The 16,222-nt window shown below is 41.0% G+C and overlaps 1 protein-coding gene across 1 annotated transcript; it reads right to left on the bottom strand.

Annotated features, from left to right (window-relative positions):
* Positions 1-12,572: 12,572 nt before the first annotated feature.
* On the bottom strand, positions 12,573-14,875 carry LOC118386479 (transcription factor Sp5-like). Its single transcript, XM_035774208.2, has 2 exons — positions 14,489-14,875; positions 12,573-14,113 (listed from the first exon to the last, which is right to left on the bottom strand). The coding sequence occupies exons 1-2, from the start codon at positions 14,537-14,539 to the stop codon at positions 13,046-13,048; spliced, it is 1,119 nt and encodes a 372-aa protein (XP_035630101.1). The 5' UTR covers positions 14,540-14,875; the 3' UTR covers positions 12,573-13,045.
* Between the last annotated feature and the right edge of the window lie 1,347 nt (positions 14,876-16,222).

The following is a 16,222-nucleotide window of genomic DNA, read 5'->3' as shown; positions in this document are numbered from 1 at the left end:
AAAACCGTGCACCTTTTCCATGCACCTTTTCCATGGGTCGCTCATCTGAAGCAAAGCAAATAATAGGACTACCATTACCTGGATGAAAAGACCAAATGGTCGCTACTAGAAGTGTTGGTGGAAGGCCTAGGGGGCACTCTTAGAACAGTGCCCTTTGCAAGGCACATGGACACTTAACCGTCAAGTGTGCTGTTTTTCGGTTGAGTTGAGACACACTGCCTCGGTATGGTCACGCAAGACCTCATAGCTAAATCTAGCAGAGATGTGTTAACCCCACTCTGGCCAAGGCTAATGTGATGCTGCGCCTGTTTGAGATGAGATGCAAGACACATTTACCCGAAAGGGCCACAATAAACACGATGGAATTGTTTTCCCTACCATGGCCATCTATCCCCTGGTTTATAATTAATATGATGCACTTTTTTCCCTCTAGCGCAGTCACAGAGACTGTTGGATGTGTGGGTCTAGTGGGTTGAAACACATTGCACCATGCCACCTCTGCACCATGCCACCTCTGCCCTCTTGAGTTATTCACTATTTCGGGAATGTGGAAGTAGGATCCCTCCCTCCCTCCCTTTTTTCTTCCTCTGAAGGAGCAGCTGTCGGAGGGTGTATCACTGGTGTCCCAACAGTATTCTGAATCATCATTGCCACAGCAATCACTCATGTCTTCTCCCTGATAATGTGCATCCTTTGACAAGAGAAGGAGCCATAAACAACTTGGACGTATACTCCGATGTTGACATAATGGTACGTCCAAGCAGTCACACAACTTTTCAAACCGGTGTCACAAAATGTGTTGTTTTGTGATACAACCATGATTCTCAAGGTTATATTTTATTCATAGGACTCTGAATGAGCAGGTATTTGTGAAGAACAAAACAACTGAATCAAACTAGAGGATCACCTAACCGCCAGTTTGACAAAAAAGGATATATACTTTTATCGATATATGTACCATGACATGAATTAATATGTGCGACAATGTCACGTACTGACCAGTTTTCTATATTCACAACTTGTTTTTCAGGAGATCTCTTTTCTCAAAATAGCATAAAATTCTCTCTTTGTCATAATGTTTTTTATCATATCCTACTAGAATGTTAAAATCCAATTTAAGAATTTTGCACGGTTAAATACCCTGCACCCTTATTTTGTAAAAGCCAATTAAAATATGCAAAAACACAATCCTTTCATTTTAAAATGTAAATTACTCAAAAAAGCTAGTTAAAAATCTGAGGAATTATGATCAAACAATGAAAAATACATCTTCATTTCTTTATTGAGTTCAAAGCAATTGGATAATGGAGTAAATATTGAAAGAAGATCCTTAGGGTACTAAATAAGGCATTATCATGACACACATGTGTTGGAACAAAAAGTACCACATGTCCATGATACTGAAGACATGGTCACTGACCTCTTGCAAAGTAAATGGACTGGTCTAATTCGCCGTCATACACTGAGTGTACAAAACATGAAGAACACCTTCCTAATATTAAGTAGCTTTCACCTGTATTCACCTGGTCACTATGTCATGGAAAGAGCAGGTGTTCTTAATGTTTTGCAAACTCAGTGTATGTTGTATCAATGTCTCATTAGTAATCCACTTAAATACATGCAGTTGCAACCGTTGATCTAAGATATGCAGTTCTAAACTTCAAAGTTTTCTGTATTTTTGGTATATGTACACAGCTAGGCTAGATCTATATATATATATCTATATATTTGTTTTGGAGGGAAACAGTGATAAGATGATTAAATCAGTGGAATGAAATGAATCCCAAGTGTCTTACCGTGGAAGGTGTTTTATAAGACATTACACCTTAAAAAGAACGACAATTTCACATGTATAACGTTATTGAACATATCTCTTGATACCTATTGACTTAGCATTGTAACCAATGCTAAGTCAATAGCTAAGTCAATAGGTATCAAGAAACATGTTTCCAATGCTCTAGGGCCTGCCCTACAGTCTCGGCCCCTATGTTGGGTTGTGGCAGAGATCCATGTTGTCGACACATGACCCTGAAAATGACTCATTATCTGTTTAAATCAATTCCAAAACGTTACACATCAATACAGTCTTAATTGCTGTTGTGTGGTAAGGTGGAGGTTACTGAAAACGAGCCAAGAGGGGTCACAGGCTTCGTAAATGTTCATAGTTACATGTTGAAATATTTGGAAATAAAATGTTGTTTATTTCTACCTTACCCTTGGCTAAACCTTCTGTCACAGAAGACTCGTGGTGGGTCCCTGTGCTACGAGGATTTTTCCAGTATGTCTATATGGTAATATGAAAGGGTGTCGTCCTCTTCTCTAGAAAACAAGTGCTCCCAACAGACTCAGAATTCCACATAAGTATTTGGTGTTCCTCTGTTTGATTCTGCTGCTGTCCTAATTAAATCAGTCATGAGCGTCAATGTAGCTTATGTTCAGAAGCAAATACCACATTTAACTCCTCCCACTGACAAGTCACTGTCTGTATACACACAGCATATACAGTTGAAGTCTGAGGTTTACATACACTTAGGTTGGAGTCATTAAAACTCGTTTTTCAACCACTCCACAAATTTCTTGTTAACAAACTATAGTTTTGGCAAGTCTACTTTGTGCATGACACAAGTTGTTTTTCCAACAATTGTTTACAAACAGATTATTTCACTTATAATTCATTGTATCACAATTCCAGTGGGTCAGAAGTTTACATATACTAAGTTGACTGTGCTTTTAAACAGCTTAGAAAAATCAAACTCAGTGCTTCTTTGCTTGACATCATGGGAAAATCAAAAGAAATCAACCAAGACCTCAGAAAAATAATTGTAGACCTCTACAAGTCTGGTTCATCCTTGGGCGCAATTACCAAATGCCTGAAGGTACCACATTCATCTGTACAAACAATAGTACGCAAGTATAAACACCATGGGACCACGTAGCCGTCATACCGCTTAGGAAGGAGATGCATTCTGTCTCCTAGAGATGAATGTACTTTGGTGCGAAAATTGCATATCAATCCCAGAACAACAGCAAAGGACCTTTTATTTTTATTTCACCTTTATTTAACCAGGTAGGCTAGTTGAGAACAAGTTCTCATTTGCAACTGCGACCTGGCCAAGATAAAGCATAGCAGTGTGAACAGACAACACAGAGTTACACATGGAGTAAACAATTAACAAGTCAATAACACAGTAGAAAAAAAGGGGAGTCTATATACAATGTGTGCAAAAGGCATGAGGAGGTAGGCGAATAATTACAATTATGAAGATTAACACTGGAGTGATAAATGATCAGATGGTCATGTACAGGTAGAGATTATTGTGCAAAAGAGCAGAAAAGTAAATAAATAAAAACAGTGTGGGGATGAGGTAGGTGAAAATGGGTGGGCTATTTACCAATAGACTATGTACAGCTGCAGCGATCGGTTAGCTGCTCAGATAGCTGATGTTTGAAGTTGGTGAGGGAGATGAAAGTCTCCAACTTCAGCGATTTTTGCAATTCGTTCCAGTCACAGGCAGCAGAGTACTGGAACGAAAGGCGGCCAAATGAGGTGTCGGCTTTAGGGACGATCAGTGAGATACACCTGCTGGAGCGCGTGCTACGGATGGGTGTTGCCATCGTGACCAGTGAACTGAGATAAGGCGGAGCTTTACCTAGCATGGACTTGTAGATGACCTGGAGCCAGTGGGTCTGGCGACGAATATGTAGCGAGGGCCAGCCGACTAGAGCATACAAGTCGCAGTGGTGGGTGGTATAAGGTGCTTTAGTGACAAAACGGATGGCACTGTGATAAACTGCATCCAGTTTGCTTAGTAGAGTGTTGGAAGCAATTTTGTAGATGACATCGCCGAAGTCGAGGATCGGTAGGATAGTCAGTTTTACTAGGGTAAGCTTGGCGGCGTGAGTGAAGGAGGCTTTGTTGCGGAATAGAAAGCCAACTCTTGATTTGATTTTCGATTGGAGATGTTTGATATGAGTCTGGAAGGAGAGTTTGCAGTCTAGCCAGACACCTAGGTACTTATAGATGTCCACATATTCAAGGTCGGAACCATCCAGGGTGGTGATGCTAGTCGGGCATGCAGGCAGCGATCGGTTGAAAAGCATGCATTTGGTTTTACTAGCGTTTAAGAGCAGTTGGAGGCCACGGAAGGAGTGTTGTATGGCATTAAGTCGCTCTGGATAAGAGTGTCTGCTAAATGACTTAAATGTAAATGCATTGAAGCTAGTTTGGAGGTTTGATAGCACAGTGTCCAATGACGGGCCGAAAGTATATAGAATGGTGTCGTCTGCGTAGCGGTGGATCAGGGAATCGCCCGCAGCAAGAGCAACATCATTGATATATATAGAGAAAAGAGTCGGCCCGAGAATTGAACCCTGCGGCACCCCCATAGAGACTGACAGAGGACCGGACAGCATGCCCTCCGAGTGAAGATGCTGGAGGAAACAGGTCCAAAAGTATCTATATCCACAGTAAAACGAGTCCTATATCGACATAACCTGAAAGGCCACTCAGCAAGGAAGAAGTCGCTGCTCCAAAACCATCATAAAAAAGCCAGACTACGGTTTGCAACTGCACATGGGGACAAATATCGTACTTATTGGAGAAATGTCCTCTGGTCTGATGAAACAAAAATAGAACTGTTTGGCCATAATGACCATTGTTGTGTTTGGAGGAAAAAGGGGGAGGCTTGCACCATCCCAACCATGAAGCATGGGGTTGGCAGCATCATGTTGTGGGGGTTATTTGCTTCAGGAGGGACCGGTGTAGGTCACAAAATAGATGGCATCATGAAGGAGAGAAAATTATGTGGATATATTGAAGCAACATCTCAAGGCATTAGTCAGGAAGTTAAAACTGCGTTGCAAAATGGGTTTTCCAAATTGACAATGACCCCAAACATACTTCCCAAAGTTGTGGCAAAATGGCATAAGGATAACAAAGTCAAGGTATTGGAGTGGCCATCACAAAACCCTGACCTCAATCCCATAGAAAAGTTGTGGGCAGAACTGAAAAAGTGTGTATGAGCAAGGAGGCCTACAAACCTGACTCAGCTCTTTCAGGAGGAATGGGCCAAAATTCCCCCAACTTATTGTGGGAAGCTTGTTGAAGGATACACAAACCGTTTGACCCAAGTTAAACAATTTAAAGGCAATGCTACCAAATACTAATTGAGTGTATGTAAACGTCTGACCCATAGAGAATGTGATGAAATAAATAAAATCTGAAATAAATCACTCTACTATTATTCTGACATTTCACTATTTCAAAAATAGTTTTGAACGATCATCCAACTTGGAATTTCAAGTCGGAAAGTAAGGCATCTTTCTAGAACTCGGACTTCCCGACCTGAAGATCACCAACGTAATGATTTGACCTTGTTTTTTTTACGAGTTCCCATTTGTCTTGAAAGCACCAATAGGAGGTATATTGCATCACCAACATGAGGAGACACCAAATGTCTACCATGCTCTGAGATATCCCACCAAGACCAAAGTTATTACTACCATTGGGACATCAGACACACGCATAGTTACATGAAAAAACATTGGGGGTGTTTTGGAGACTCCACCAGTACTTCCTACTTCCCAACCTATCACGAGGAGGCTGGCACAACTGATCCATTCCACCTCGAGCCATATGATGTCGATGGTCAGATGCCCCAAAAATTCACAAGCTTTGCAACACCTGTCAATTTACACCCCCTATAGCTCAGATGCTGTCAATAGATACAGAACATCAATCTGACCAACTGCACTTTAACATCCTTACTGGACGTTAATAGCTCTATGGACAACCAGACACACTATGAATAGTCTATTCTACCAATAAAACTGAACTTACTGGAGTAACTAGGCTTTGTATTTACAGCCATGCAGCCAACAGTCTAAAATTCCACAGTTATTATAATCTTTGAAATGTAAAGCCAATCAGTGGCCAACAAATCATTTGTCTGCTATTAGAAGCCTCCATGGATGTTCTCAACTCATCCCTAGAAGATTGCTTCATAAGAGGATGATGAAATTTGAACAAAGACAAAGTTCAAATGGTGAAGACTTCTTTCAATGATATCCCCCAGGGCCGGCCCTGGGCATAATTGACATAGGCATTTGCTTCGGGCCCCTGGCCACTAGAGGCCCCCCGATCCAAAAGTCCCAAAACATATATATATATATTTTTTTTGGGGGGGGGGGACTCAGACGGGGTCTTAATGTCCCGCTCTGACCTTAGATATCTCTGTTTTCTTTATATTTTGGTTAGGTCAAGGTGTGACGAGGGTGGGTATGCTAGTTTTTGTATTGTCTGGGGGTTTTGTATGTGTAGGGGTTTTGTAGGTCTAGGTATTTGTATGTCTATGGTGGCCTGATATGGTTCCCAATCAGAGGCAGCTGTTTATCGTTGTCTCTGATTGGGGATCATATTTAGATAGCCATTTTCCCTTTTGTGTTGGTGGGTTCTTATGTCTATGTGTAGTTAGTTGCCTGTCAGCACTTGTTTGTATAGCTTCACGTTTTGTTATTTTGTTCAATGTTCATTCTTAAAATAAATAAGAATGTAAGCATACCACGCTGCGCCTTGGTCTGATCCTTATAACGAACGTGACACTTAACTTACATTTTTTAGATTGGTAAGTTAGTATATCCAGCTATCTAAACTTGTAGTAATCATGACCGAATTACCAACTGGGCAAGAAGGTCAAGTGCCCAGGGCCCTGACCTCCAGGGGGCCTCCATAAATTTTATTAGTCACTCTCACTCAGATATCATATTAAATGGCATAAGTCATGGAAAAATTTGTATAATTTAAGGAAAGTACCTGTATAACTGCCATTTTTGTCTGTCTGCCCCAAAGCAAAACTTGTAGATTTGCATGAAATTTGTTATAAAATTGCACAATTTTCTCTCCACACCATGGCCAAATGTGTAGATTTGCAGAAAACTACAAAATGTTCTCTATGCTCCATGGCCAAATTTGTAGAATTGCAGGAAATTAACTTTCAAACATACATTTTCTTTCTCTCTTCACCATCAAGAGGGGGCCACTAAAATGTTTTGCCTGGGGGGGGCAACCAGTGGTGTAGCGCCACATTTCTCAATCAAAGTTTGTGGCCTGCTGATGTCAGCAGGCCACAAACCATTGTAGAATAGACCTATGCATTAAAATGCATCATCCAATTGCAACGTCTGCCTATGTCCACACATATTGTCTCAAGAAAATGTTCGATCTATTTTCTTATACCCTCAAACACCAAGTTAGGCATACCTAATGAATGATAACGCTTCACATTTTACCAGAGAAATTTCCAAACTGCATGCCAACTATTTGAGCTCAGTCAGTTTCACGGGACTATGCATTTAGATCTTCTTGAAGGACTGTTTCACGAATGAAAGAAAAATCTCTGACGATTCAGCTTCAGATAAGAAATGACTCAGCTTGTGTTTTTGGTGTAACATATTATAGGCGTACTATGCTACAGCATTTGCTATTATATTTGGTTCTGTTATGTGAAATACTGCTAACTCCACGTCTTTCTCAATTTTCAAACAGAAATGGAGTGTGCCTTTGGTGGTTCATTGACGTGTCATGTGTGCCGCGACCGAATTAGCTAGTTCGTTAGCTAAGCTTGCCACTTGTAGCTAACCAGTATCTCCTCCAGTATGTGTTGACATCATTTCACTAGATTTGGTTTTGGACGGAAGCTGTAGAAATTGGTAAGAAATGGCACTTCTCTAGAAAAATATATTTTTCACCCATTTAGTTTGAGTTTTTAAGCATTAAATGACCTAGTATGATGGTGCATTGATACATTATATAGTTTAAAGATTCTTTTTTTGTGCTTTTGCCAAAGGTTGACTGTTAAAGTAACTGTCCAGTGTTTCCAGATTTCTATGAGATATGGCCTATGATGAATTACAATATGAGTGAAAAAATTTCCCTTTCAATGTTTTTTAACGAAGTATGTTAAAAAGCTGATCTTCTGTGTTGGAATGGTGTGGGCGTACCCCAACAGAATGGTGTGGGCGTACCCCAACAGAATGGTGTGGGCGTACCCCAACAGAATGGTGTGGGCGTACCCCAACCGAATGGTGTGGGCGTACCCCAACCGAATGGTGTGGGCGTACCCCAACCGAATGGTGTGGGCGTACCCCAACAGAATGGTGTGGGCGTACCCCAACAGAATGGTGTGGGCGTACCCCAACAGAATGGTGTGGGCGTACCCCAACAGAATGGTGTGGGCGTACCCCAACAGAATGGTGTGGGCGTACCCCAACAGAATGGTGTGGGCGTACCCCAACCGAATGGTGTGGGCGTACCCCAACCGAATGGTGTGGGCGTACCCCAACAGAATGGTGTGGGCGTACCCCAACAGAATGGTGTGGGTGTATACCACTGATTCGCCATCTTATCCTTATAAGGTATATATATAGCAAGCATTTTTTAAACAATCTGTTTGAGATACAAGTTTCAGGTGGAATTTGTTTAAGTGTTTTTAAAATCCAATTTATGCTATGGCCACAAATACGAGTATAGGATAAGTCAACACATTTTTGGGGGTATGAGTTAACAGAATATGAACTTTTACAAGTGAGATTTTCGCTGGACAGTTCCTTTAAATTGCAACATTTTCTCTAAGCCTCATGGCAGTAGAGTAGACTTTAGCTTTAAAACTGCAATATTATCTATCAGACGATAAAATGTGAAGGATAGCACATTTTCAAAATACCCCTCCATATACCCCACAAGAGAGGCATAATAAGTCATGTCAAACTGTAGAATTGCAAGAAATACGTTTTAAAATGCCAGCAAAAAAAGTTGAGGGAAGACCCCAGTCTACTGTTCATTCTCCCCAATATCTACAACACAATCTTGCCCTTGGAGAGAAGTGATAATATCCTATTTGAAATAATAATAGTAAGTGGGACAATTAGGCGAATTCAACAGATACAGGGTACGTTTCTGTAAGCTATGCACTCGAACAGTAGGGCGAGTACAAGTGTGTCATACATGAGCCCCAAGCCCATGACTGTCACGCCTGCTCCCGCTCTTCCCCCCCGGCTTTCCAGCATTGCGCTCTCCTGCCATCATCATTACACGCCCCTGCCTTCCCCCGTCACGCGCATCAGCGATTATTGGACTCACCTGAACATAATCACCTCTGCCATTACCTTCCCTATATCTGTCTGGTTCCACGCTATGTTCCCTGCTCCTGCATTGATTGTCGCATGCCCTTGTTTAGCGGTGTGCTGACGCCGTTCCTGTTACCTGGATTTCCCTCATTAAATGTTCAACTCCCCCGTACCTGCTTCTCATCTCCAGCATCGGTCCTTACACATAACAAACTGTTTTGAGGACAGCCGTTTTCGCAACCTCTGGGAGAGTTTCTGCCTGTGGCTGTTCTTGCTATGTCGGATTTGGCGCGCTCAAAGTGGTCAAGCCTCCGAACAACGGGCCTCTCCCCACACCCCTACAGTTATTCATCATTCACGCCACAGCCAGAGAGAGAGAGAAGACAGGGAAGAAACCACAATGTACCTAACTATAGGCTGCTATAGCCTAGTTTTTAAAATTTAGTTTGTCATTAATTTTCATGGAATTTTTGTGGTAATTAAATACAATTTATTTCAAATGTATTATAATTAATATATTTTTCTATAAGCTCCTTGTAATCGCAAATTGAAAAAAAGTGAGGAAGTGCCGGTCCCCCTCACTACAGCAGCTCTACATCCCTGCCCCAAACTAAATATTGCCTAGGGGCCCCCAAAAGGCTAGGGCCGGCCCTGGTCTCCCTGATGTATTTGGTTCACAATACCCCCACCCCTTCCCTCCTCGCTTTTGTGTGATGAATGTACTGTAGATGACTATTGTTTGCCCGTGGAATGTGGAGAAGTCCTCTGGGAAAACTGGATGAAGTCCTCAAACTCATTAAGTGTTTAGATATGAATTTCCTTAAGTCCTGAGTTCTAAGGGCCCTATTCAGTCCATCACTGGGTTATTAGGTCTCAGGGACAGGCCAAGTTGAAAAGTGCAATCTTCTTGTGTCGCAAAAATAACCATTTGCAATCATGTGCACAAAATATCAATGTTTACAGCATGTTATAAATAGAAACGCATTTAGACTGCATATTATTTCAGACATGACATGGATGTTGCCAAAAAAATGATTGGTAAATGTTGAATTAATATGGAAATGACTAAAAGTAACTCCACTACATGTAACTGTAGCTGCAGGGGAAAAGCTGGCCGTTTTGACTGATCCTAAAGTCTGGTCACTACATTGGTTTTATAGCAGGGCCTTTTAGTCAGTTCTTATGACAGAGGTCCATTATGGTTCTCTTATGATGTTTCAGGGTTTCATGGCTTGGAGCTGTGCATCACTGTTTTCAGGGGAGTCCTGCAATGAACGGGCGATATCAGCCACTATACAATATTCAAACTACAGTGCGCACACTAGGGAGGGTATTCCTAAACCAATCACAAGTCTCATTTCCTCATCAGTTTTCAAATAATTTACTGTATATTCAATTGTTTTTTTCCATAGGGAGGAGAGTGACTGTGCAGAAATTCTGAATTGTGTGGCTCGTTGACCTGTACCATACAAATGTAGGATGTAGATGTTTAGATGTAGGTGTTTAGATGTAGGATGTAGATGTAGGATGTAGATGTTTAGATGTAGGATGTAGATGTTTAGATGTAGATGTTTAAAAAGTGATTTCTAAAGTTTGCAATTTGCACTTTAAAATTACAAACTTTATACCCGAATGAAAAATGTATCAATCCCTACAAAAAAAATTCCATGAATTATAATCCACATAATCATTCACATTTCCTGTTGCTGCAGGGTTATTTTCCTGCTGTAGCAAACTCAAATTAGGATCCTACATGTAGTTGGTGATAGGGGCCACAGGAACATTTCTAGTGCAATTAGGAGGCAGGCAGCCTAGGGGTTAGAATGCTGGGCCCGTAACCGAAAGGGTTGCTGGATCGAATCCCCGAGCTGACAAGGTAAAAACCTGTCGTTTTGCCCCTGAACAAGGCAGTGAACCCACTCTTCCCAGGTAGGCCGTCATTGTAAATAAGAATTTGTTCTTATCTGATTTGCCGAGTTAAATAAAGGTTCAATGAAAATGTACGATAGGGGGCGCTCTTGCAAGGAAAACAAGTAACCTGACCGCTGAAAAGTTTAATCTTTTGATGAATAGCTGGGGAGTTCTTTGATGTTGTCACGCATTTTCCTGAATTATAGCGCCGAGGGTAACATAAACGGAATTGAGGAATTTTTGTACAAAATATGGCTAGATTTAAATTATGGTAAGACATGTCAGTGAATTGTGATATGTTTATTGGTGACTCATTTAAGATTCTTTACTGCTCTTACAGTATGCAACCATTCCTAATTTTGTTCTTAGTGTTTGTGACAATATTCTTGATTGATTATTTAGTAATACAGTATAATGCATTATTTTAGTTTCAGTTTTGAAAAAAATCTATGTGGGACTAGATTTGTGGAACTATATATTTTTTTCTTTAAAGAAATATACCGCAGAGCAAAAGCCTGAATGTTGCTTTGACAACTCTATTTTTTTTAAAATAAAAAAAATCATTTTCAGATTGTACACTGTAAGATGACCAGTAAATCATGTTGTTGGTGCACTGCTCTAATATCATGTCTATTGTAGCCTGAGAATATACTGACTCCCATTTACTCTACAGAGTAAAGTCTCTTCACTCAACAGAAGAAAAAAACAGTATGTATCTCACATATTCTATATCACACAGTGTTTCTCGTATACTGAGTCAAAACCACTGGTGGATCACGATCAACTCCTACTGGGTCACAGGAAAATCATCGGTATTGGACTCTTATTCATCTCGAAGTTCACAGGAAATGTAAAGATTTATGTTGGGTCACAACAGAAAAAAGTTAGGAAACCCCCCACTTTGCACTTTAACATTATTGGAGCAATTTGTTTCCTGGACATAATCAGTCGCAAGAAGAAGCTGACTTTCTAAAATTCTTTGTGTGTGCTGAAAGCCATCTAATGCAATTGAATACAATTATGTTGATCATATCATAGCAATTATCCATACATACACAAACTTTTCATTGAAGTTGTCATTGGACACATTATCTGCAGAGATAGTGTGATTCTAGCTGATATGAGCCAACATGATCTTGTTTTAGGCTGATGCACCCTACACGTCACATACTCAATGTGATGTCTATGACCGGTTTCATGATCAGGAAGTCAGAACTTTTCAGAGAAATATGACGGTGGTTTTACACGCTCTTTTGGCTGCTGGAAATGCCAACACCTCTCGTCCAGGTCAGGACCTAATCCTAATCATTGGTTTGACCAACTTCTCGGGTTACAGTTATGGCATACAACTTGTCCTATTATTAATGCATTCTCCGTCTGAGCAGTAGCAATGGTCAACTGACGTCAACTGATGTGGATCAAAGTGCAAGTCCTTACACAGGTAACCACATAGTGTGAAAGTTATGTAGGTGTAGTTTTTTTTGGGGGGGTAATATGTTATTATGGAAAATTAAAGGAGACTAATTCTGACATTGGGAAATGTTCTCTTTTTTTTATTCTCACACAGTATTCGGGTCATATCAACAATAGCATATCTTTTAAAGAGCATGCTAAAACACCCCACATAGAGCAAAAACGGACACTATCATTCAACAAAAGCTATTAAATATTATTTACACGAAAGTGAAATCTTCCACAAGGAAAATGGATCAAAACACAAGCTGAAACGTGTCTTTCTTGATATGGTATAGACAGTGAACACCACCTGCTCATGGGGTATTATAGTACGTTTTCCAAGATCCCAACTTAACTTTATGAGACAGATGTCATATATACAAAAATGTGCTACAACAGAACAGCAATGTTAGAGAAATCGTTTTTCGGGATGTAGGAAAAAAAGAAGGAAACCAAAAAAAAAAAAAAAATGTCACTTTGTACTTAAACTAAGTAAAGGACTTATATTGCACTAGTATAGCTTGATTACTAATCAACTTGACTCTAATGTAGGTTACTACATGTTCCTCAAATCTTCCCTTTTAACGTGAAGATCAAGTGTCTTCTCGTGACACTTAGATTTTTTGTTCTGGTGAGTCTTGACATGTTTTGCCAAATGGTCACTCCTCATGAACCTCTTGCAACAATCCGGACAAACAAAACGCTTCTCCCCAGTATGAGTCCTCAGGTGTCTCTGAAGCTCATCAGACCTGGTGAAACTCTTGCCACAGAAAAGCCAGTTACAAATAAATGGACGCTCTCCCGAGTGCCACCTCAGGTGCGCTTTGAGATGGGAAGTTTTGCCATAAACTTTCCCGCACCCTGGTATGTGACAGATGTGTTGCTTTTTCTTGCCGGGCTCATCGCTTGAGGTGGATGACTGACAGTTTGGACACCTGCATCTCCGGCATCTTCGAGCTGTTGCAAGGGGGGACTTGGTGTGAAGGAGGGCAGCGATTTGAGTCTGATACTGCGCAAAGTCTGTATGTCCCATTACCAAGCCCCTCTGCAGTTGGAAACGGTGGTGACCTAGGGATTGAGTGGTGATTGAGTGGTGACTGACGTGGTTTCCCTGTTGGAGACTCCACCACGGAATATCCTCCCCTGTGTTAGGGGACAACTGTCTCTGTTGCTGGTGCACAAGGCCAGAGTGTCCGGTAACGAAACCTTGCATGGAAGTTGGCGCTGCATAAGTTACAGCAGGGACGTACGTGGGTGGGCACGAGGACTGCAAAGTCTGCATGGAGCAAGGTAACATCTTCACAGGAGAAAAGTCATAGGGATATGAGGGATCCGCTGGGGGGGTGAGCGGGAGCTCGTGGTGGGAAGTAAATGAGCTTTGGATGTGGAGTTGGGATTTAGATAGTCCAAAAGTAGAATTGCTAGAGAGAGTGCTTTGAGGATTCCCCTCGTTACTCCAAGGATGAAAAATTCGCGACGGTGAGCCTAAAGTAGTGTCATAAGGAACCTGTAGGAAATCTGCCGGACTTGATCCGTGGTGATGTCCGATCCGGTTACAAGTGGCAGCTAACAGCGCCAGTGGAGAGTGTTTGCAGTTCTCTGGTGAAGAGTTCGGAGTACGGTCCTGCATAAGTAAAACAAATCATTATCAATTATGTGTTTACTTGGCTCTAAACTTGACTAAACTAAAGACTACAGAGTCATAACTGTATAGGACCCACGTTTGACGCTACGTGAACTAAAACGACATTAGCCTAATATTAGCCTAATATTAGTTAGAGTTGTAACATAATCATCCAAGCCGTTCATTTCGCCACATACTGTAAGTAATTCATAAAGCCACATTTCAGTCATTATAGGATATGAATCGGGTATAATGTCCATTACGCGCGCACACACGCGTATTACGCGTGTTCTAAACAAATATTTAAACTACCATATACGTACAATAATATTGAGGACAAATTAAAAACACGAGAGCAAAAACTTTTGAACAAACCTGAAGAAAAGCCTGGAGTGTTTCATTCCGCAGTACAGCCACTGCTGCCATGGTGAACGTCCTCTTCCTTCTTGTTAAAAAAACAACTCACAATAAAACGAATTGAGATGAACGTAAAATCGTAGAAAAATGTCTTGACGTGGTAAGGTCTTCACACTCAGTACTTCCTCTCCTCGAGATATCCGTCGACTATCTGGAGTGTGAGGGATCACTTCTTAGAATTTGATAAGGACTTTGGTGGGCCGCCAGCCAGTCAGAAATAAGATTTGTTACTTTGAAGTTTGCCGCTGCCCAATCATCAAAGAATAGCGGCTCTTTGAGAGGGGAAAGCAAATCCTTTGAATCCACAAAGCTCCTATGGTGTGTTTGTTGGTCTGGATAAAAGAGCTGATTATTAGGGGGGGATGGGAAGGGTGGAGATAAAGGCGGGACAATTAATGAAGTAATCACTATGTGGGAAATGTATATACACAAATAATTGGATTTTCTTGATCAAAGACCCCCATGCCGCCTGGAGACTCCGGTATTGGATGCTGTAGTCATTTGATCCTCTTTTGTAATTAAGGATTTGTAGCAGGACCCTCTGTGACAATGTGACATTGTTATCTCTCGAGATCTCCTGGCGAATAGCTATTTGATAACTTCAAGAGGAGTAGCTAATGAGACCAAATCTAGTGACTCAACACAAAGCTCGTGTTTCAAAATACAAAATAAAATGTTTTTTCATTATAACAAACAGTTATGATGTTGATAACTTGTTTCCATGGAACTAAAATACTTTTGATAGTTTATCAAGCATGACATATCAAGTGACGGACCACTGTAAAACATCTCTTTGAATTAGGTTACCGTTTATACGTGCTTACAGGCATTTCAGTGTCATCGCTTCACTTCTTTCATTCTTTGATAGTTAACCCCAGAAGCCTATTGTGCTGTCATTAGCGTTCTAGTGCATAAATGTACTTTTACCCACTGGTGGCAAAATGTACTGTCGGATAATGTATGGTTGGGCTCCCGGTCTAAGGCACTGCATCTCAGTGCTTGAGACGTCACGACAGACACCCTGGTTCGAATCCAGGCTGTATCACAACCGGCCGTAATTGGAAATCCCATTTGGCCGGTGTAGGCCGTCATTGTAAATAAGAATTTGTTCTTAACACACTTGCCTAGTTAAAAATAAGTTGGAAGCGGTAGCCTAACAACTATAGGCTATTTCCAGTAACTAATTGCAACTGATGTAACACTAAACGACCATAGTATTGCTGCATGATTAACCATAACCTATTTAGATAGCCCTCCATTGATCCAGCTCAAAGTTGGCAGAGAGTATGATGTCTCTATTGTGTGTTTCCTAAAAAGTTGTACCAGTGCAGAGAGGCCTGGGAAGGAAGGAGGAGTTTACCATCCCCAAGAAAGTGGAAACAAACTCCCCGCCCGCATCTCCGCCTTGAGCTTGTTGAGCATTCATGCAAGTGGCCAAGCACGTAAGACCTCAAAGCGCTTCATAATTAACGAGTGTTATGAATTAGACCTAAATAAAACCAATAAACAAACTAACGTTTAATACAGGCATATAAAGGCATATATATTCTAATAAGAATCACAATCCATATTATACAATATAAACTACCGGTTCTGATCATTCTAATTTCAAAACTTTTGTAAAAAAAAAAAACTGTTGTAGCCTAGTCATCTTCAACTGTAAAGCCCTGCGACGTTTCTTCTATATCAACG

This window comes from Oncorhynchus keta, chromosome 7 (genome assembly GCF_023373465.1).
Source record: "Oncorhynchus keta strain PuntledgeMale-10-30-2019 chromosome 7, Oket_V2, whole genome shotgun sequence".
NCBI lineage: Eukaryota > Metazoa > Chordata > Actinopteri > Salmoniformes > Salmonidae > Oncorhynchus > Oncorhynchus keta.
The sequence above is the reverse complement of the archived record's forward strand: the minus strand, read 5'-3'. Positions and strand labels throughout refer to the sequence as shown.

What these genes read in the sequence shown, in the direction of transcription:
- LOC118386479 (XM_035774208.2), bottom strand. Translation starts at nt 14,539, where the DNA reads ATGGCAGCAGTGGCTGTACTGCGGAATGAAACACTCCAGGCTTTTCTT. An exon ending in CACTCCAGGCTTTTCTTCAG is followed by an intron (nt 14,114 to 14,488) that starts GTTTGTTCAAAA and finishes TTACTTATGCAG; the next exon opens with GACCGTACTCCGAACTCTTC.